The following is a 23,612-nucleotide window of genomic DNA, read 5'->3' on the forward strand; positions in this document are numbered from 1 at the left end:
CCAGCCTCAGACAGGACACTATTCCATCAAAATGCAAAGTAGTTTAAATGAATGACAAACATAAAGCACAAAACAACAACTTAACAATTTTTATCAAGCTAACAAGCCTCAGATTCCTTCTCACCTGGCTAGCAGTTTCAAACATATATGACTCCAGAGCTGTAAAGTTAGTGCTAAAAGTTTACGAGAGACACACCGGCATCGCAAAGAAAAACAAGAATAAATCTTGAGCTTAAGAACTTCACTTGGTGCTTTGGCAGCCCACCTCTCTCTTGTAGAACAATGCAATGTGAAAACTTCCAAGGGGGTGAATCCTTTTTAAAAGGCACCGTATTTAAGTGCTTGACTAAATGCAACTGCCTAATAACCTGATATAAGGAACTTTTAAAATTAAACTATTTGTAACACGTTATCACAAAATGTACCTTTCAGAATTGTTTTGTTCTTTTCACATATTGAATAAGCACTAGGCCATGTATTTTGTTATCTAATTTTTCTGCTACAAATGATAAAGAAAGATGTTCCAGAGATTCACGTTCTTATTTTTTTATTTTTTTAGAGTATAAGAAAGGAAATAAATTTCTAATACAAACATGAAAATACATATACGTTTTTGTTACAGTAATTGAGCAATAAAGACAGTAACTGACAACAGAAGCGGATATAGAATTTGGAGAGCAAGTGTCATGCCCTTAAGTCATTGATGTTCTCAAAAGTGTTTCAAAGTCAAAGTGTAAAAACTGCTTCTGAACTGCTTGCTTAATTGTAATCAGAGAGCTGTTTTGGATCATTTTTGGTGGAAATCTCTGTCGTCATTATTTTTGGAATTAAAGACTGAACCAAACAGGCTTCATACCAACACTGAGTCTGATTGCAGTGCACAACAATATCATTTACAGTTCAATTTACTGCTGAAGGACTTCATTTATCTAAGATCAGCCACACAACATTTCCCTTCTTTATTACAAATATCTCAACAATTAGTCTCCATAAAAAAAATATTTCAAGCAGACAAAAAGATTTGAAATTACTCCAATGAACAGGATAATTAGAAAAAGACAGACCTTTGAACGATAACAAAATATTTATTTTAAAACTGAGATTCATACCTAAAGTAATGACCACACTGGAATTACCAAATAGAGCGTGACAGTACTGAAATGTGCAGCATTGTCAATGGGAGTTCCACGTGACTCACATCTCATACCAGAATGAAAACTGACACAATCTTCCTCACTTATGTGCACATTGCTCCGTGTGAAAAAATGGCTCACAAGAACACTTTATTTTGTCAGGTGCCTGAATTTCTCATGGAAAATCTTTGCAGCTGATTCATGCATGACTTCAACATGCATGGTGAGAAATGCGAGTGATGGGTTAAGCACTTTAAATACAGGAACACAGATACAATACAATACAATACAATTCTCACCGATTAGCCCTGTAGTGGTCAACCACAAACTGCCTCTGCTTAAGCAGCAATGAAAGACATCAGGTTATCAAAGAGAATCAAAAATGGCAATCATGGAAATGGCAGCAAGGACAGGATATTAACAACAACAAGGGGATCTTCAAACATTAAAATTGGGAAGTGGAAGTGGATTTTATAGAGATGTAAACACAAATACGCACAGTAGATTTGATTCACAGCCAGACACTTCCAATTTATACTTTTATTGAACAATAAAAATTATTATGTTCATTACTTTTGGCATGACTTTTATAAATAAGAATTCTTGGTAAAAGGATGCATGATTTGCAGTACTGTATGTATATAACAGATAACATATGTCTTTAAAATATTGTGTAGTATACTAGTGATGATGCTGGATTACAATAAATTGCTATGATCTTGACAGTTCTGAAATACAGTGTTAGTTATACTGTAGATTTCTTTTCTACAGTTTGTGTAATTCTCACTTAATCACAAATTCTTTTTAATGTAAACAGAGCTATGAATTTTCAAATTCAGGGTAACGTTTCCATTACATTAACCACCATAATTGTAAAGGCACTGCATCATTGCCTTATTGCATATTAATAAAGATATACTTTAATAACTGATGTAATAATAACTACACACTAGCTAAGCTTACATTGTGTAAACTCTCTGTGTGTAATAACGTCTGTCCACCTCTTTTTCATTACAGCGTCTATTCTGGTAGCTTGTTAAGAAACACCCTGGGTCAGGATGCAGGTCCACTGTAGGGCAGGATGATGTCTGCACCCATAATCACTCATGCTGGGATGTTCACATAACATAACACACAAGCTTTTCAGACATCAGCCATGTTAAAACTTTGATTGAACAGAATATTTTAAATTTGCATGAATGAAAAATCTATCAATATTCTGTTGGAACTGTTTACGAGTAAACAAAACTTATAGTTTAAAAATGTTTTTTTATCAAGCAGCTCACCAGAGATCAGTGCTTACAAAATTAGCCTTCTTGGAATTTGGTTTGGTGGTTACAAGCAATTTTAAGTTACAGAGAGAAAGAAAAATATTGTAAAACATGAAAAATGTGAAGGCAAAAAAAAAAAAAACCTTTACATGTTCAGTTTTCGGTTGATTTCATACTTCGTTCTCAGTGTATCAACGTTGGATTAGCTGGTAAAGTCTTCATCCTGTTACGTTGTGTCCTACAAATGTTAATTGAGGTTTGCATTAACATACATTTCACTTCATTGCTGCAAATGTTATTATTTATTGCAGAATTGCTGAAACCATGGCAAACGTATTTAAGAAATGGTAAGTGCCGGCTGGCTCTTCATGAACATAAAATAATTTGCCATATTGTCAGACAGTAAACTTTTTTTCTCATTGTAATCTTAAACACATTTATTTATTGTACTGTTTGACTTTCTAAAATGTCACTATTTAATGAGATTCATTAGTTTTAGTTTACATACTCCTAATAAGAAACAATTCTGTGTGGCTCTGAAACCATACTGAGGAAAGCATTTTTTAGGGCAGTGCTAAGTGAATGTTTGCTATAAAATCAAAGGGGGTTAATCAAATTCCTTCTGTAACTTTTAAAATTTGTATTTAGCTTTTCATATATTGAGCTAGTATCAATGTAAACTACTTGCTATTTTATTATTTCTATTTTATTTTTATCAAAACAAATTCTGCCTAGCTCCATTAATACAAACAATTATTTGTGTAACCTTTGGTGCTTGAAATAACACAATATATATAAATGCTCTACTACCAGATAGAATCAACAGCTGCAAATACACAGTAACAGACAGACGGTGGCATAACAACATTAAACAGTGTCATTAGAGCTGCTGCTTTTAAGAGAACACCAAATCGGCTCTTCTGCTTGTTTACAGCATTTTAACATTTCTTTTAAGCAGTTTTCTGTGGTGTCCAAAGACATGTTTTAATGCCTGCTTTATGCTAACTAAGCAAGCTGTAACCTACAATACTGGTTTTATTGCGTGCGGGTGGATACCATTTAATTCTCTTCTACACAAATACTCAATAAAAAGTATATTATCAATGAAATAGAAAGTATTTTTCAGTGGTTGCACATTTACTTAACTACTGACATTAGTGCATTGTCTACTGTACGTGACAACCAGTAAATAACGCACAATGTTTAGAAAGCAGGCCTCTTAATATGTAACCAACAGTTCTTTAGCCTGGTCATTTATTTCATTTAAATCTGAAATGCATTCACACAATTTTTCTAAAAGCACATGACATGATAATATATATATAAAATGGGATTTCAGACAAAACTGATATATAAATCCCACAGAACTGCTTCCTCTGGCTCGGAGAGTTTACTAAATTCTTAAATTGCAACCGAACTGCCACAAATCATGGTAATTCTCTCCCAACAAGAAGAATTTCTGATTCTTCCGTTAGTATGTGTTTCATCAGTAAAGACAATTGTTAATAATGCACAGTACATTTGTGGGATGATAACTTACATTATTAGGAAAACCAATGCAGGGTGAAACTCTAAATGTTAATATTGATTCATTTTGTTCTAAAGAAAAAAGCAAAAAACTAAACTGTTTGACTGCTTGATTGTATAGATATTTTAATCTGTGAAAATGAAATCTCATTCTTTTTAATCATTTTAATCAATAAAGCTGTTTAAATTTATGTCAGCCAATCAGATGTTGATAAAGAAAATACTAGTCAGTCAAATACTGATTTTTTACAGGAAATTAATGCATTTTAGAAATAATCAAAAAAGAAAATGATTTCTTTACTAATGTTTGAAAGCTTATTAGCACAAGCATTGTATAAATATATCACAAGTAATCAATTTAGTGTTATGTTGTATTCTTGACACAAAATGCTTGATTAGATTTACTTAACATAAAAGTAACGTTATCTTATACACAAAAACAAAGCTGATTTAAAAAAAAAAAAAGCTGAAGATTTGGCTGCCCTGTTAATTTCTTGTTTAAACCTGTTATTTTTACAAATAAAACTAGGCATTCTCCATCTTCTATAACGCTACTCCTTATTGTCACTAATCCACAACAAAACTGATAGATGAAGAATGAATGAAATAGCTACATACCCGAATGTGCTGCCAGCACAACAGAAGTGTGCATCAAAGTGCACCATGATACACATGACTGAGAATCTCCGAGCTTTGTCTTTCTTTTGTGGTTGTGGACTATTCTGAATTGAGAGGCACAAATCCCCACCAACAATGTAAGAATCTAGGAAGTCACAGGCCTGCTGAATAAAAGCAGTCATTTATATATAAAAATATTACTTTTCAATCTGTATGATACAGAAACTTTGCTAGCTACAGAGGATTGTTATGATTAAAACCGTCTCCCATAAGCTTACCATGACAGACTCTACCGTTTGCTTTTGGCCCCAAAGTCTTCTGCATATTAGCAGAAATGGTTGCTTGGTGATGAAGAAACAGGGTGTGAGAAATGAATACAACATTTACCAAAACAATAAAGAAGGCTTACATTTCTTAAAATCCTGCACTGTACAGTACAACCTACAAACGTGTAACCAATAATCAATATGTGGAATAAAGTGAAAAGACTGAGCATAGCTTAATCTTTCTTTGCTGAAAACAGCTTTGAATAAAATTCTGTTCTAACTGCATATTCTATGTTACTGCACTACTATTGTACTGTGTTGGACAGTGATGCCTGAAGATTGCATACCTACATTAAATGTAATATGTACAGCTATCCAATTAATATGTATAGTGTTTAAAAGCTGGGGTGAAATAGGGTGGTTTCAAAATGATAACAATGACACTTTTGCTTAATGATCTCACACAGACATCCTTCAATTATTTATTAAACAAGGGAATTACCTATCTTAATGTAATACTACTGGTGTGTGGCTGATATATTCATACAAAGAAATCCCTACCTGGCTATGTGATGCTGTGCACAACAATTATTAGTAGTTCAATTAAATTAAAATATATGTTAATACTGTATATTACGTGTTCACAGAGACATAAATCTCTTGACAGCGACATTCACGTCTGTGGTCACTCTTTCTATGAAGTCAGTAGACAGATTGGGGGGGTCATAAGGTTGCTGGAAAGGGGTGTGTGACGCTCCCGATGTCTTTGCAAGAGAACAAAGTGCTTCCTGTTTTGCTATATGGCTGCAAGACATGGATGATATCCAGTGACCTGAGATGAAGACTGGACTCCTTCAGCACTGTGTCTCTTTGGAGAATCCTTCGGTACTGCAGATATTCATTGTGTTGAATGACAGGTTGCTCACATAGTCCCAAAAGAGGCAAATTACCTGCATTGTGAGGGAGCATCAGTTATGGCACTATGGCCATGTGCAGCGATTCCCTGAGGGTGATCCGGCTCGCAGGATCCTCATTGTTGAGGACCTGAGCGGCTGGACCAGGCCAAAGGGATGCCCACCTAACACCTGGCTGCAGCAGATAGATGGTCATTTCCAGAGGGTGGGACTGGACCATATATCTGCCTGGGGGATTGCCAACCAGGATCCCGAGCTGTTTTGCCGCGTGGTGGCTGCGTCAACATGCTGTACCAGTGCAATTTCCCCAATGTGACCCTGATACTGGTGTTCACAGAGAATAATCTGTACAAAACTAAGTGACTCAGTTTAGTGACATGACTCCTCCACCAATATTTTTATGTGCTTTCAGATTTGAAAACTTATCAAAGAAAACTGCACAGATGCTACGTTTACTAAATAATTATAGGGATTCCAAAGAACATGGGATAAATGTTTTAAAAAAAATACTTGAATTGAACTACAGTTGGAATTACTGTGAGACTTGTAAAATATTGATCTGATAAAAACCCATAAAGCAAAGGTCACATAATGCACAGCTGGAACCATTTATGGGTTATTTAGTTCCCATTTGTTAACAGTCATAGATCCTCATGCATTTTCTATTTTAAATTTGTCAGTTTCAATTCTTTGCCTTATAACAAGAATTGTAGCTCAGCCCTTCCCCAACTAGCCTACACAATGATCATTTCAATGTATAAATGTCCATTATCAATGAAGTTCAATGTTTTATTGGCAGTGACCAACCACTTACTAAGAACTGGGCATCTAGCTTGTAACTCCAAAACTGAACCAATTTTTCCAGATATGTTCTTGATGATAAACTGTCATAAAAAGTCAGTATACTCCTTCATTTCACTGTGTTTTTCCAGTGAGAGACAAACATCTGATGAATAATTTTGCAAGTACAGTCTACTGAAATTTAATGGAAGCAGGGTTTCACAGGTGAAAGGATCCATTGCTTGAGTTATAGGGTTTAATGTTATTCACTTATCTCTTCTCTTAACCTTCTGTAAGTAAAACAGAGAAAATACTCCTACAATAGCAGTAATAAAAAACAAAGTGAATAACCTTGCCTTGGAACACTGAAAAAGGTCCTGATGCCGATAGTGCTTATAAAAGTCTATGAAAAATAGGTTGTGGCTGATGGCAATCTGTGTCTGTGTGCTTTAGTAAGTCCAGTGGGATAAGGGGAATGGGAAGATTCTGTTCACAGACAACAGCCTCGTATGGGGGTGCATTCTCCAAGGGATGTGCTGAAAATGAAATAGAAGAGATGGCCTGCTGTCCGTTCTCCCGCATCCTGATTGGATTTCTGGAAGTACTTCCCACAACCCAGGAAGCTTCAGCCATCAGATCCTCTTGACACGGGTCAGTTACTGAATAGGGGGGAGGATCATCTGTTGGGATGTATATTTGTGTTGCACCAGGCCCCACACATTCTTCATAGCTGAAAGTAGAAAGACAAAAATTTATTTAAATATATTATTATTACTGTATTTTAATATTACATACTTAAAGCTAAATAATAAGCATTTGCCTAGTAATGAACCTTATGCAGTAAGAGTAATATTAAGTAGTGAACAGTATGTCAAAAAATGTAATTTGACAAATTTGTGTAAATAGAAAATAAATCAGTTAAGAAAATATTCTGACATACATCAACTAAATGATAAACTCATGCATGTTGAAACAATTATTTAGGTTAAATTTTGGATTCAGCCTGGAAAACACATTAATGATGTCAGCAGCAGCAGTAGTAATTAAAGCAGTTAATAAATAACAAACAGCGCTCTGGCAATGGCAACAATCACACTGAGTCAGCAACAGCTGGGTAAGAATGTTCAGGCAAAAAGGCACAAATATAAAATGTGTTAGGTGTAAATTGAGCAACACAAAACTGAAATTATTCCACAGATGTATTCTGAGACAGTGGGAAAACCTGCACTTACTGTATATCTGACTATTTTAAAAAGCTTTTTGAAAAGTTGTATATCACATTGGACTTTTAATTACTGTTCCAAGAAAAGATGTGAAAATAATGCAAATGTGATCTTATTTTCACTCCAAATAATGCTATGACAGTTGGTTCTAGCAGGTTTGCTTATCCAGTCGACACTCAAGAACGTTTTATGAAAACGACTCCGGACACCAGAGTTAATAAGTGGCCAAGTACACCAACTTAAAAGTAATGGTTTTCACATTTACCCTGAGCAGAGCCGGAATTTACTGGAACACACACTGAACAAGTTATCCAATCTATGGTGCAGGGATGTTAGCCCGTGTTAACATTGCTTGTATGAAAAGCTCCACAGAATAAGATGGCAGCCTTGCACTGTACTGCACTGTACATAACACTAAAGTTGCATGCATCAAACCATAGATGACTGAAAAAAATGCAAACCACTAGCCAAATTCTAAAACTTCACATGAAAACTACTCAGACATATTATGGGCAGATTCACTGTCTGCTCTGCTGTCAGTTCCATGTTTTTTGAGTGTTATGCCTCATTAAAAGTGATTCTTCACTAGCATGTAATTTGACTTTAATAGCCAACTGATCCATCAGATCAGGCAGTTTTAATTACATTACAGGGACAGGTGATTAAATGTAGTGTACATATATACAGCTCACAAGGTGATGTATGCAAAAACATTTGTGCAATGTCTACACAACGTAATGCAGCGAGAAATAAACAGTCTCTAAAATATGAGACAAGTATGAATTTTGAAAAGTAAATTCAGATGCCTAATTTGGAGCTCATCCATCTTATCACAGAAATGCTCAGTTGCAGTAAGCTCTTGTGACTGCGGAGATGACTGCATTAAGATCCACTCACTGTCACAATCTGGGAACAATTCCAGAACTGTCCTAGCCTTGTGGCATGGAGCAGTTCCCCACTAAAAAAGTCAATTTATCGATTTGCACAATGCTGGAAAAAATTTAATTGACTGGCAATGATACTGAGTCATCATATTGCATGCATAATCGATTTGCCCAACTTAAACTAAACCAGTTCCGCTTCATGTATAAGATGAGGTGGACAGTACATTTACTCAGTTTCCAAAATATACTATCACAAGCTCGGCAACCTCCAAACTTTCTCTTGTACTCTCTCTTCTCTGGTAACACTATTTCCCTTTTGATTAAGCCTAATCAACAAGTCTTTTGATTGAGGTAAACTTTACACCCCAGATTTAGATTACTACCAAGGAAATCCACAGAATCATCTTTGACATCAGAAACATTCTCTGGACGGTCTGGAGCTATCTCCTCAAAGTACTCTCCCCAGTATCTATGTATTCCTGTCCTATTTAAAGGGCCAGGTACTCTTAAATGCTTCCACTGCTTGATGCCCTATATAATATGAAGCAGAGAGTGTCAAATTTTATACATTAGAACCGTCTTCTGACATCTGCTACTTTGTAGTAGTTCTCCAAGCTGTTCACCAGTCCCCCATGAGCTTTATATTTCAAAGCACATGTGATCATTATTTCTGGGGCATCACTGGTATAGCATTTAGCCCTATGGTGACTGGGTACTTACAAATGGAACTTGGAGAGACTCTCCAGTTATCACTAGCGACCCCCTGTTGTGTTTTCCTACACTCAAAGTCTTTCTGAATGTATACTGAATTTTAATAAGTTTGACTAGCTAGTGTATTTTTGTTCTGAGTACCTATTGACCATTTTACGTGCCATTAAATATTGTGGGATTTTTCTGTGTAGGATGGACTGCTGTTTCGTTCTTTCAGCTCCCCATCCCGATGCAATAATATGTCTGTGGATTAATACAAACTGAAAGACAGTTTATAAACAGAAGGGGTACTCAAAGGTTGGTCCTGAACCCAGAACAATGCCCCTGAAGGCAAAATTAACAAAAATATTTTTTATTAAGGAAATCAATAATACAAAAGAAGATGAAAACATAAAGAGGTAATAAAGTATAAAAATAGGGATACACTTACAAACACCTAACTTCCCTTTAGGCCTTACTAAGCAATTAAGTGTTTTCTAACTAAGTAAATGCACATACCCAGTGATATACTCTGAAGGAATACATTCCATTTTTACCTTCCTCACCTCTTAGCTCTGGTCTCACTCCCTTCTTACTTCCAGCTGAATGTTTGCCTTTCCCTTCTTCTCAGCTTTATACTTAACAGTGTAAAAGGGTAAGGAGAGGAAACGAGTGGGTGTGTCCTGGGAATCACTCCTATGGTCAGAACTATAGAAATTCTGGTTCCGGAGTGCTAGAACTCCCCCTAGCGGCCCCAGATGTACCTGCAGCTCCAGTCCTGTTATATAGGGCCAGTTGGACTACTTCTCCCTACCATGAATCAATTTTGTGAAGCTGCAATTATGACCTTGACCAGACCTCCTTCTACAACAGGTAATAATGAGTTGTAAATCTTAATCAGAAAGATGCCATGTTCCACTGAAGCATTTACATACATCATCATATCACTGCTTTCTTTTTTAAAATATTTTAAGGAGCCATGCTTGAACCTTAAACATGTGCTTAAGTGTCAGTGTTGTGATAAAGGTAACTGCATCATATTTTTGTTGAAGCCTGTGAGCAGAAGTGCTTATAATTCGTTTTCTAAATTTGTTAACTTCACATGAAATTGCTTTGATTGGCGTCTATCCAGGAAGTATGTATGCCACTAGTGAAATGCAGACTGTTCATCTTTATAGCTGATTAAACCTGAAATGAAGGGCTTAATTGTTAATAAATTGAGACATGTTTGTCTGTGGATGAGCTATTTTTGTCTTTATTAGAAAATTCTAAAGAAGATTTACTTTGTTCACCATATACAGTGCAAAGTAGCATTTATTCTACTCATGTAAAAAATATTGAGAAGTGACATTTTCTTCAATGAAATTATGCTTCTTGAATTTCTCACATGCACATCAGTTTTATATTAAAAAACAAATTGCTCTTACTACCATTATAGCTTTTTGAAAAATGCATTTGTCCCTAAACAAGATACCAAAAAAGTCAAAACTCACAAAAAAAAAAAAAAAAAAAGACGTCCCCCACTAACAAAAATACCACCCACAGAGGTAAAGTTAAAATCTTACATCATTTCTGAGACTACATCAGAGGGGCAAATGAACTTGGAGAAAGGACCCTTCAGATCTGCAGTTAAATTATTTTTCACATGCTGAGCTTCACATCTATATCAACATCACAGCTGGAGGAATTATAGGTTGGAGAATATAAATTAATATAAATATGGAACAGGTGGCCAGCTGTGCTTTCTGCATGAAAATGAACAGAACCAGGCAAGTTATATGATTTTAAAGCTGACTATCTGATGCAAGCATTCACATTCAAAGTAACTCAACTTTGATCAAATTTGGCCTTTTTTAATGCCAACACAATAGCAGTACTCAGGTTGGCTGGAGTAAGGTAAAAATAATAATATTGATTTAATTAGTCATCTACAAGTAATCACCTGGGCAAGTACCAAGCCTATTTTAAAACTAAAGGGAAAAATCCTACATTCTGCTGCTTTGTTAGCTGAGCTGTTGTTTAAGACACATAATACATACAACCTAAAAGTAATAGCCATTAGTCAGATATTCATGGCCACCTTCAAGTATTTGCTACACTCCTTTTGCTCTCAGTTAGTGTATTTTTCTTATTTCTAATTGCTTCAAAATAACCAGGAATTTATATTTAGGAGGTTAAACAGATGTCTTTTTATTGTGCAGGAGAGATAAAGATGTTGTTTAAATGGTTTATACAGACATAAGCAAGGACAGGTTGATCCAGCTGTTGTTTTGACCAGGTAACAGGTATGCAAACAATAAAAGAAAACACACCTTCGCTTTATTGAAGAATAAAAAAAAGTTGTGCCACAATTTTCATGGGAAAAAAAAGGTGGAAAAGTACAAGGAACTAGTTTCTCCCTTCCTACATAGTACTTGGGAGCAACATGTCTTTAAAAATCTATTCCCTACGCTCTCATTTGGGAACCATACCCCCCAAAAACCCAGAGAACATGGCAGTGGTCTCTGATGAACTTGTGAAGAGGTTCCACCAGGACATCGCTCAAATGGAGAAACGTTATAAAGGAAAGCAGAGTGACTTTGTGTCAAGCCAATGTCAAATTATGCAATTGTTAGGCTTTGGGTTTGCCAGACTTGCTGACTGTAGTTGCTAATTTTGTTGTCAGACTATGTCAATTAACAACTGTAAATTGATGGGCATGTCAAATTTACCGACTAAACACTGACCTCTCAGCAACTGCGAGCTGCCAGATGAAGCCCACGGTGTACAAAAGGTTAACAGATATGCAAATTCAGCTGTAATTTCTATGCTTTTTTTCCAATTTGTAGTGGCACGTAAACCACAAGACATCAGACAGACAAGCCACTCTTCTGTTTGTGAGGTCCAAAACACCTGCGTTCCTCTTTCCTCGTCACTGCTTTCAGATGAGCATTCATTGGTTGTCAGCTCACAGGCACACAGAGCTTGCCCCTATGACTAAAGACAAAATCAAACGATTTTGTGGGAACGAGTTGTGGACTAATTGGAGTGAGTTGCTGGGCATGTCACATTACGTGAATGGCTTCACTGGAGACCACTCTGACTTGCTACAATTATGTAAATGAAGACTACGACTGGAAATCTCTGGGAATGTGGCCTTTAGTAGACAGCTGTTGGTTATTCCACTGTGAAACACCATCAAAGGATTATAGGATGCAAAAGACTTCCAAATGACTGCTTTTTGTAATAAAATAATTATTTGTGTAATTTATATTTTTTAAATCTAAATAATTTATTTTAAAAATGTTTTTCTCTAAAATGGTGTTTATTTCATTTTTAATCTTCATCTCTCAAAAAACGAAATGAAATGAAAAATGAAATAGAGCAATTCGTTGACAGAGATGGATTCAACAGCTTCAAATCGATGAAGAACTCCTTAAAGAGTTTGACGGGAGAAAAAAAGTAAAACATACCAATGTAATCATATATTCTAGTTAGTCTTAACATTGTGCAGCCAGTGACTTGCTCAGGAAAGTATCATGCTCAGTGGTGTATACTTACTGTACATGCGTCATCATATCAGTCTAACATGTCAGAAATAATGTTGATATTAGTGGTGGCCTGGTACTAAAATGTTGACTTTGGCATCAATACCAGCTTTTTCAGTACCGGTAGCAAAACGGCTCAGAAGCGAATAACAGATACCTTCAAAACCTCTGTCTTACTCCAGCCATTGCAATCCACCACACACCACTTTCTTCTTAGTAGCTGTGAGATCCAGATTGTGTCAAAGCAATGGGGGGTTTTGTTGATTTCCTAGTGAAGTCCTGAATGCGTCAAAGCAAAAGTGGTGTTTTTTTGGTGGTGGGGTCTCCCAATTACGTCAAAGCCTGTAGTTTCCTGCATATCTGTACCTTTTTAAAATTTGTGTTTTACTGTACTGTACAGTACAACCTTAGTTAATATTAGACAAAATATCAACACATTTTATTTCACTGGCCAGGGTCAATGCCTGATTTATTAAGCATTTTTAATATTTACCTAATATGTAATTATGCAAGATCTAATAGTGTAAGTCAAGGTCAAGAAAATGTATTTTGAATAGGAAGTATAATCATGTTTGTAAAACTGTTGTTTAGTTATATAAAATTAATGAATTTTAATGAATTAATGAATGAATAATGAATGAAGGTCTTAATGACCTAAAATTGTAAGCAATATTAGTTTTATCAATAATTATAATAAACTATACTGAAATCATAAAAAATGTTGCAACCATTTAAAAATGGGAAAATGAAAGTTGGATTTTGTAACGTTACTGACCCTTTTGATTTACTTTATTCTGTTTGCACACATTTGTGTGTGTCTGTTACAAAAGCTAAATAGCTCTGTATGATTTTGGCAGGTCTTATTGGAATGAATAATAAGGTTCTTTTGTTGTCGTGGCAACGTCTGGGTCTAGTTTGGCTTGCTGTCATTCATAAATTATTGCCTTTGCTTCATATAGAGCAATATGCATACGTCTACATTCCCTTGTGTAGAGGGCTGGGTAGCAGATGCTGCTGTACAATATTCTCTGACTGGTAGCATTGCATTTGGGTAGAATGAGCAACAGTTTACATATGCATTTTCTTCCATTAAGTATTTCTGTCCCTAATTAGATTCCTATCTTTTTTAATAAAATATGAAGAAAAGATAAAACAAAATTAATTCTCTTTAAAAGAAAACCAACATTACTGAGCATCCAGCAAATGGATAAGAATGAAAACAAGTAAACCAAAGATCCAATAAATGATTTTTACAAATGTTTTTCTTTTTTTATCAAATCTTTATTGCAATGCAAGAATCAATATTTTGAACATAAACACATGCAATTTTTAAATATATTAAAATAATAACCCCATGCCGAGTGACAGTTACCCTTAACACAACCCAAACCTGCTGCATTTAAAACTGAAAACCGCAACAAAGAAAAGAACGAAGCCTGTGTGGAGTGACAAGTGAAAAATGTTAATCAAGATGTTCCTTTTGCATGTATTGCAAATATAAATGGGCTTTACAATTACCAAATAATTAGTTGGTTTCCCAATTTACCTTGAAACAGCCTGAATTAAAAGTGTAATTAACTCATCATATTGTCAAAAGTGCTCCTGGATGTCCCACAGTTGTTTCTTTTCAGTTAGTGATGGTGCTCTGCTGCTCAACAGCCTTGTCTAACAGATGTTGGAATTCGTGATGGCTTTTGAATTATGTTAGATTCACTATCCTGTTTTAGGAACTATTCTAAGTAGGCCGACCAGATTTATATAGTTCCAAAACAGGACACAACTCATTAATCCAGCAAGTGTAGTTAATTCATTCTTTAAATATATATATGAACTCAGATGTATATTTCATCGAAGAGCAGTGTGGGTATTCCTTGGAGTTTTATGCATGTTGTAAAAATGTGTATTAAAACGCCATCCTTATTCTACTCCTTTTGTAGTATGTACAGACAAGAACAAAAGAAATCTGAAAAATAAGATGAGACCATGTGTAATACTACATTTTTTTTTATGTCACTATATCTGGACAATACTGTTTTAATCACATGTGCATGTTAAATTTGGCACACAGGGGCTCAGCAGTTAGAATTGCTAGCCAAGCATTGCATTAAATAGCCAAAGACAACTGGAGGCTTGTATAGTCAGCTTAAACACAGGTTAGGGTATTTCTGTCCTCTATCAGCACAAATCTTCTTTCCTTATTGGGAGAATGAGAATCGGCATGTAAGCATTATGATATTTCTGTATTTTGTGGAGGAGGAATTCAGCACTTGTTTGGAGACAGAGAAGACCAGCAAATGAAGCAAGACATTATAAAGGCTTGGACAACAGCCAGACCCTTAGAGGCGGAATCGACAAAGCTCGAAGAAAAACCTCCCAGCGTGGTGACGTGAAAATGGCTGACTGTGTTGATCCAGATTTCCCACCTGGATTAAGTCTGTCCATGCGCCTCTCCGTCTGTAACCGCGTTAACTGTCAGTAAATGTAAGCTAAAAGATATTGTTTCTCATGTGATTCTTGTACCGCCGTAATCACGATAGTATATTATGATATTGTTTAATTATTTAATATGCCAAACACCATGCAGTTCATCAAGCCCATTTGTTTAGCTAATAGCTACGCTCTCCAAATATTTTCATCTAGATACTGTTTAAAGGTTGTCAAGGTTTCCGCTTCAACTACATGTCTCAGGTGTCTGTTCCAGTCCCAGGTCAGTTTTAAATACACTTCCCCTTAGTTTCCATTGATGCCCTCAAGTATATGATCCACCCTTAAGCCAAAAGAATGTTGCTGGATCCATTTTGTCAGTGACTTTGAGGATTTTAAAGACCTGGTTTAGATCCCCTGCAGTCTTCTCTGCTCGAGACTAAATAGGTTTAATTCAATGAGTCTGTCAGAGTAGAACATGTCCTAAAGTTCTGGGATGCATCTGGATGCCGTCCTCTGCACAGCTTCAAGTGTTTCTATGTCTTTCTTGAACCGTGGAGACCAGTTACACCTCTGCCATGATGAGCTACAACTGATTAGCAGTGATAGATACAATAAAATATTCAAGTTTGCTCTTCTTTTATGACGTTACCCAGTGTGTGGCATAAAAAAAATATCACCATTTCAGTACCACCAAATGCATACATTCTTGACCCTCAGACAGACAGGTATTTGTAACCAAATGATATTTAGTATATCCTAGTTCTTCTTTCAGTATGAATCATCGGGATCCTGGATCTGCAGTCTTACAGTGTATAGTGATTGTGCTACCAACTGGACTGAAAATGCACTTTATCTTTTACTGGCAGAATTGCCGTTCTGTTGGGGTATGAGCAGCAATTTCAATTCATGACATTTTGATGTATTCCTTTTGACACCACTGTTATACTTTGCTTTAATTTGGTGACTGTAACTTATCTGTTAATTCCATTAAATCTGTTAGTTTTGTAAATTATGTCATTTTTACCATTTACCAGGTATGCCTGCCTGGAAACCCCAGCATCATTATCAGGACTTCTAAGTCTCACTGCCCACATTCACCCTCTGATCTACAATACCTGTATTTCATTGTACTATGCACACATGACATAAACTTTACTGTCACTGGCAAAAAGCCACTTGGGGCCCTGCCGCTGTACACTTCATGTCCTTCCACAAGGGGGCTGTTTGTGAACCTAATGCTTACAAGTCTTTAAGCAGCAGCTTATGTAGCTGAGCTACTGGAAAATCCCTCCATTGAAGTGACAAAGCAAGCTTCAGGCATCTGCTATCACTGCAAGGGTGTCATACAACATAGCAGCAAATTCTCAGTTTCTCTCCCTTTCTCTCATTTTCCAACCTTGTTGCTCCTTCACTACACTCAACCCTGAGCGATTTCAGATAAACCCCCTCCACAATGTTACTGATGAGAAATCGCTAAGGGTTCTGTCTCTTTCTGTTTCATGTTCTCACATGGTGAGGCTGGCAATGAATGTAAATGGTAAATGGCCTGTATTTGATATAGCGCCTACTAGAGTTCAAGAACCCCCCTAGGCGCTTCACAACACAACAGTCATTCACCCATTCACACACACATTCACACGCTGGTGATGATAAGCTACTTTGTAGCCACAGCTGCCCTGGGGCGCATTGACAGAGGCGAGGCTGCCGAACACTGGCGCCACCAATCCTTCCGACCACCACCAGCAGGCAAGGTAGGGTAAGTGTCTTGCCCAAGGACACAACAGCTGCATTCTCATGCCGGGAGCCAGGATCGAACCTGCGACCCTCCGATTGCTGGACAACCCGCTCTACCAACTGAACTGAAACCAAGGCCATTTGAGTCATACCTTATTCAGCTGATATTTGGCTTATTCAGGAAACTTTCTACGCCTAAGTAAAGAAATGGGACTATGACTTCTACTGAAACTTTGAGGATATCATATAATACAGCATCAGGCTCTCCTTCTCCCTCTCTCGTCAGCCTTGCTACCCCCTTCACTATACTCTCACACCCCAAAGATAGCATACATGTATTAGGTTAATGAAATTGGCCCTCTGTGTGTGTGTGTATGTGCATGTGATTTTGCCCTGCAGTCGACTAGTGTTGAACCCAGGGCTTCTTCCTGCCCTACACCCAGTATTGTCAGTGTAGGTTCCTGGCACTGCAGCGTTTTGCCTGGATTGAGAGGGTTTGAAAATGAATATATGGATAAATGTGAAAGACTGAGTTGTTTGTTCTTATATCTGTTGGTTAGGAAGGCTACTCTGTGCTAATTTCAGTTTATTCAAATATCTCTGCACAACTCTAAGAATTGAAAGAAATATTAATTCATAATTGAGACATATGCAGATGTGACTGGTACTTTAAACTCCTTAACTGACATATATGCACTACTAGAGCGTTGTTTAGATTCCTAAATATACTTTACTCACATTTTCACATATATGGTATTAGAACACTTTGCTCATGAAAGAAAACATACAGTATGTTAATTGAAGGCGGATACTATATTAATCAAGAAACATGATTTAAAATTATACTGCAAGGGAAGGAAAAGGTGAGGACACAGGCAATGCTGGAAGTGAACAACAAGAAACCAAAAGCAGAAGATCTAAACTACATGTTTTCACCCATTATAAGAGAAAAAGGGCAAACATGTGTCTTGTGTATTTGTATTTCAGCAGAATTATAAAAATATATTTTTTTATAAAACAGCCACCATAACCTGGAACCTAGCATCTGTCAACTCTGCTGTCTTGTCACTCATTCACAATGAATGTGATTTAACATTCATTGAATATTTTCAGAACAAACCTGGAGACAGCTGGGAGAACCATTGAACTACGTGTGGAAGGGAGAAGTATCTGTGCTCTGGCTTCTTTGAGTGATGTACTGTATATGGGAAGTTACACAAGCCTTAAAAATCAAGCTAACTGCAGTCTTCTTTCTTCAGTCCTTGAGTATTTTTCTATTACCATGGGGCTGGTGGATGGAAGATTGTATTTTTTATATACAGTAAACAATTTCTAATTGAACATGTATCTCTGTACAGCTGCAAATATATGAACATACAGTCAATTCAGGAAGTATTCAGACCTCTTCACTATCTGCATACTTTACTGTATTGTAGATTTAACTTCAAAAGGATATATTTGCCATTTGTGCCCATCAATCTACTGTACACTCAACAACCCATGATTACAAAATTAAAACATGTTTTCATAAAGGTTTGCAGATTTATTAAAAATAAAAAAACTGAAATCTCTCATTTCTATAATTATTCAGATTCTTTGTTGTGGCTTTTCAAATTATTATCTGGTGCATCCTGTTTTCTTCAATTATCCTTGAGATGTGTCTAAAACTTGATTGGAGTCGACCTGTGGCAAGCTAAGATGATTTCACATAAATTAGAAAGACATACACCTGTGTATATGATTCACACTGCATGCCAGGCCAAAAACCAAACCATGGAGTCCAAGGAAAACTTTTTAGACCTCTGGATTAAAATTCTAGTGAGGCATAGATTAGGGCAAGGATATAAAACATTTTTAAAGCTTAGAGTGTTCCTAGTGGCCTTAATAAATATGAAATGAAAGACGTGTGGAACCATCAGGACACTTCCACTCTTCTTAGAGTTAGTGTAAATTGATATGTATTGATTCACTGTAATTGTCGTGTATATGCAATCCAAGCTTGTTTTACAACTACAATGTCCTGGGAGACACCATTGGAACACATACAGTGTCAAAACAAATATAGCCAAAGGTTTGCATTGACTTGATGATCATTATACTGTAATAAAGAAGACCTTGAAGCTAATCACATTTTATTTATGCACATCTTGTATCGGGTGGCATGGTGGCTCAGTGGTAGCGCTGCTGCCTCAAATTTAGGAGTCTTGAGTTCGCTTCCCGGGTCCTCCCTGCATGGAGTTTGCATGTTCTCCCCGTGTTTGCTTGAGTTTCCTCCCACAGTCCAAAGACATGCATGTTAAGTGTATTGCCAATTCTATATTGTGCTTGGTGTGTGGGTGTGTGTGCCCTGCTCTGGCGCTCTGCCCGGGGTTTGTTTCCTGCCTTGCGCCCTGTGTTGGCTGGGATTGGCTCCAGCAGACCCTGTGACCCTGTAGTTAGGATATAGTGGGTTGGATAATGGATGGATGGACAACTTGTATCTGAAAATCAAATCCGTATTCATTTTTCCCATCTGATATTGTGGCTGCACTTGTTTCACAGACCTTTGCATATTGTGAATGAGCCACAGTCTACCCAGCAATGTATTAGGTAAAGTTTACGTCATAGTGAGTCATATTCTAGAACCACCTATCCCTTTCATTAAAATTAATCTGAAAATGGAGTGCCTCATAAACATAACCTTACATATCTGATTAGAAAAATCTTTTTTAATGCAGCTTCCATTCCCTTATATTTCATAATCATCCCAATGTCCTTGGCATCAGTCATTGTAATTATTAATGCCTTTACTTATAATTGTATATTTCCATTATTTAATATTTCTGACAAAAAGTGTGTTTATTGTGTGGGACTTATGTTCTTCACTCAGTCTTAATTAACTTTTTTTCAATACAAAAAATAATGGGATAATATTGTAAAATCCTATCCATACAAATTTACTGCTTTAATCAACGCAAAAGATGCTTCTTCCAAGTATTAGTTAAAGGGTGTGCATGCTTCTGTAAGCAAGGAACAAAACAGTTTTAAGTATTTTTTATAAAAATTAACAATTTGTATTTAATTTATATATTGTTGATTAGAAAATCATATTAAAAGTGAGATTTTATTAAAAATTTTACTTGATTTTAGTCTTTAACAAATAATATTTCATAGCGGCATGTACACTTTTGACATCCACTACTGTCAGTGACAATAGGATAACCATAACCATTGCCGAAATGCAATACTTAAAAACAGAAGGGGACAGTTCCATAAAAAAATGGTTTCAAATGGTGTCGTTCAGCACGACAGGACAAGATGCGCATCTTTTATTATGCATGTCATTGTAGTGATGCGGGTTTGCTCCACACTCCCACTTGCTTTAGGTAGCCTCTTGAACCCACTAATGCCTATAACATACCTGAGGGATGAGCGTGGCAAATGAGGACACTCAGTCAAAGCAGGGCGTGGGTGCAAAAGTGAACAAAAGTGATGGCTTTTACTAAAACCATCAAAAACAGTGTCCAAATAGTGCAGTGCTCAAAATGTTCAATGAATAAATAATCCTTTAAAATAGTGAAAGCTCATAATGTTAAAATCCAGAATAAAACTAACCACACAAAGTGATGTTCCCTCTGGCAAGACAACTCCCACTTCATCTCCTGAGCTCTCCCAATGCTTGCTCAGCTGGCAGAGACTCAAGGGCCATGGTCCTCACCACCTGGCCCCCATCTTAGCTGCCTCCAAGTGGCGCCAGCCAAACTGCTCAGGGTCGGTTATCCTCCCGCTTCCCTTCTCGCACCCCTGGTGCACTTCAGCTCCCTGGCAAGGACTCCACTATGCTTGCACCCACTTTTTTACAAATGTTCAGTGCGGCAAGATGCCCCTTGATCGCCGATCCTTCTTGGGAGCAACAACCGTGCTCTCTTTCCACACTAGCTGGCTGGCTTGTCCTGCCAATCCACCTAGTGCTGATCTCATAACTTTCTTTCTGTTCTTTCATTCTTTTTTTTGATCCCCTTCTGTCCCATGTAGGTTGCTTTATCCTATGCTGCCTAAATGGGTATGAGTGTGAGAAGCTGCTCCCTCTACGGCAGTCAGCCAGTTCCTGCTTTAACTGTAGTGAGAAACACACTCACGCAGACCGTGCGCCCGATTGGAGCTTGCAACTTCTCGAGGCTCAATTATTTATTTAAAATTGGCCACTACTTTCTAAGCCGCGGACCCGCTACACCACGGTCACTGTTTTGGTCTTCCTACTGTCTAATCCACTGACTCTTTATCCCAATCGAATGGCCCTGATTTGTAGATTAACTGTCTAGAAATCAAGGTCTCCCAGGAGTTATGAAAGGAAGAGCACTCAAAATCAAAATGCATGCTTTGTTATAAAGTGGTCACTATAATCTCCCCTGTAAAGACACAACAATATATCGAAGAAAGTTTATCTAGTTTATCAGAAACACATTTATACTAAAATATGTATAATATATATACTTTATATATCTGTCATATATAGTAAATGTGAAACTATTATGTAAGCCTAAAATCTGGTATTACTGTACAAAAATGAAAAGAATTGTAACTACTGTTAAAGTCCAAACATAAACAACAGTTAATTGAATTAAGTTAACGTATGTCACTGACCCAGAGACACAAACAAATTACTAGTAGAAAATAACACCAGCAAGCTTTTAGCTGGAAAAACAGATACTACTGATTGTTTTTGGCATTTCCTGAGGAAACACACCACTGACAAAACTAATTACTTCTCTGATTATTAAATTAAGACAGGAAATGGAGTCAGCTAACAAGCAAATTATGAAAAAGATGTTGAAACCTGTTTATGTCTTACATCTAGATCTCACTTACATTTGACATAATTAGGACAGTTTCAAACTAAGTGAAATTACATTTCAGGAGCCATAACCAGCAAATAAGAAACCTGTAACAAAGCAAAACTAACAAGGGCATAATTTAAAAGGAAAAAACTTGAAGGTCTAAGGATGAAAAGTGTGTGGAAAATAGGCAAATAGGATAGCAAACATTATTTGGTAAAATAAGCACGTACATTATTTTGAAGTTTATTTGAGGCTTATTTTGATTACATTCATGAACAACACCTTACCCTTTCTGAAGGCACTATCTTTGAAAACAAGGTGGCTAGAAACTGAAAACACAGTTTTCCTGTTAGTCTGTTTATTCTCTAATTATGAGCTCTGTAATACAGATTGGACCCACATAGCAACTGACAATTTGCTAGATGAATTGTAAGATAACTTCAGCTTCCCTTATCTTACATTGCCATTTTCCATCTTTCAGGCATGAGACACTCTGCTTCAGATCAGTGGACAAGGTAATTCCTGCAGGCCTAACGCATTTCACATGGAAGTATGAAGTGGGTGTTTTTGAATGCCAATGTTTGATGTTACAGTGTGCACTGTACCCTGCAGGAACACATAAACATGAAGGAAACTATTGCAGCATCTTTACGTAGGATAATCTATACTTCTGAGCAAAGTACAATAATTATTCTGCAGATTTCAAAATCTGTAAGTGAAGTATAGCATCCCAGTGGCCTCGCCAAGGAATAACTAATTTATGTGTGATGATAAGCACCACACTTTTTCAGCCACATTCCAGCACAATTTCCACTATGTTTAGGGCCATTATACTTTTTTATTCACATCAAATAATGCAAAAGACTGCTGATATGTTGTGGAGTGGAGTGTTATGTTATAAAATGTTTATTAAATTATATGTATGTCTTTATTTGTAGAACTAGCATTTTCTTATCATTTGTAAAGAGGAAGGAAAATGGACAAACCTGTTTTTTTCTCTCTCCTCCAAAAATTTAGGAATTCTGGTTTTTATGACTGAATTGCTGGTCATCTGTGACAGAGGGGGCTAGTTTTATTACTTAATGACTTGCATTTCTTTTCATGGTGGTTTGTTTGAAGGATGTTGATAGAAATCTAAATTATGAGGTGGGGGGCTGTGCCTGAGCTATTCCATTGGTGAATGGCACAGAAAGGTGTGTATTATTCAGGAGCTACACAGGAAAAAATAAAGAGGGAGGCTTATAAAGATATGCTGTCTCTGTCATGTTGCATAGTCATGAAAGAAGAACAGATGTAACCTGAAGAAAGCAGGCTGCCTGAGCCTGTGCAGATGATGATCTGACCAGGAAGAATTGAATGAAACTATAAATTATTGCGCCATCTGAAACCACACATCTAGTATTATCAAGTTGTAAGGTCTTGGTTTACAAAGCCACATGCTATTTGCTTGTACAGTATGGCACTAGTTATAATAAAATGTATTGCCTATAATACATACCGTATATACTCACATATAAGTTGGGTCTTGAAACCCGAAAAATCTATTTTTTTTTTTTTATATCTTCTTGCCTCCTCCAATCTCACATCAGTTTCTCAGACGCACTGAATTTTGTTGCAGCAGCGAAGTCCCTAATTTCTTTCGCTAGTTAAAACCAGCTTCATATTTTCTTCTGATCAAACGCTCTATTGTAGATAATGGATGCTCTTACGATGAAGGTGTATGAGGGTGTTAGATAAAAAAACACAAATCAGTGCAAACGTTGCTTTGGAATAGTTTGGGTATTACTGTGTGGTCATGTAG

At 36.6% G+C, this 23,612-nt stretch overlaps 1 protein-coding gene across 7 annotated transcripts in view; it reads right to left on the bottom strand.

The window, feature by feature from the left end:
* Nucleotides 1-530: 530 nt before the first annotated feature.
* Nucleotides 531-23,612, bottom strand: part of bean1 (brain expressed, associated with NEDD4, 1) — a 128,536-nt gene continuing 105,454 nt past the window's right edge. For 4 of the 7 annotated variants that reach the window (XM_039763110.1, XM_039763108.1, XM_039763104.1 and 1 more), the window contains 2 exons: nucleotides 6,544-7,239; nucleotides 531-4,713 (listed from right to left, as the gene is read on the bottom strand). In XM_039763110.1, coding sequence (XP_039619044.1) covers nucleotides 6,903-7,239 — 337 coding nt within the window. In that variant the 3' untranslated portion in view covers nucleotides 531-4,713; nucleotides 6,544-6,902. The remainder of the gene's footprint in view (nucleotides 4,714-6,543; nucleotides 7,240-23,612) is intronic. The other 3 variants (XM_039763106.1, XM_039763107.1, XM_039763105.1) reach the window with 3 other exon arrangements.

This window comes from Polypterus senegalus, chromosome 9 (genome assembly GCF_016835505.1).
Source record: "Polypterus senegalus isolate Bchr_013 chromosome 9, ASM1683550v1, whole genome shotgun sequence".
Classification (NCBI taxonomy): domain Eukaryota; kingdom Metazoa; phylum Chordata; class Cladistia; order Polypteriformes; family Polypteridae; genus Polypterus; species Polypterus senegalus.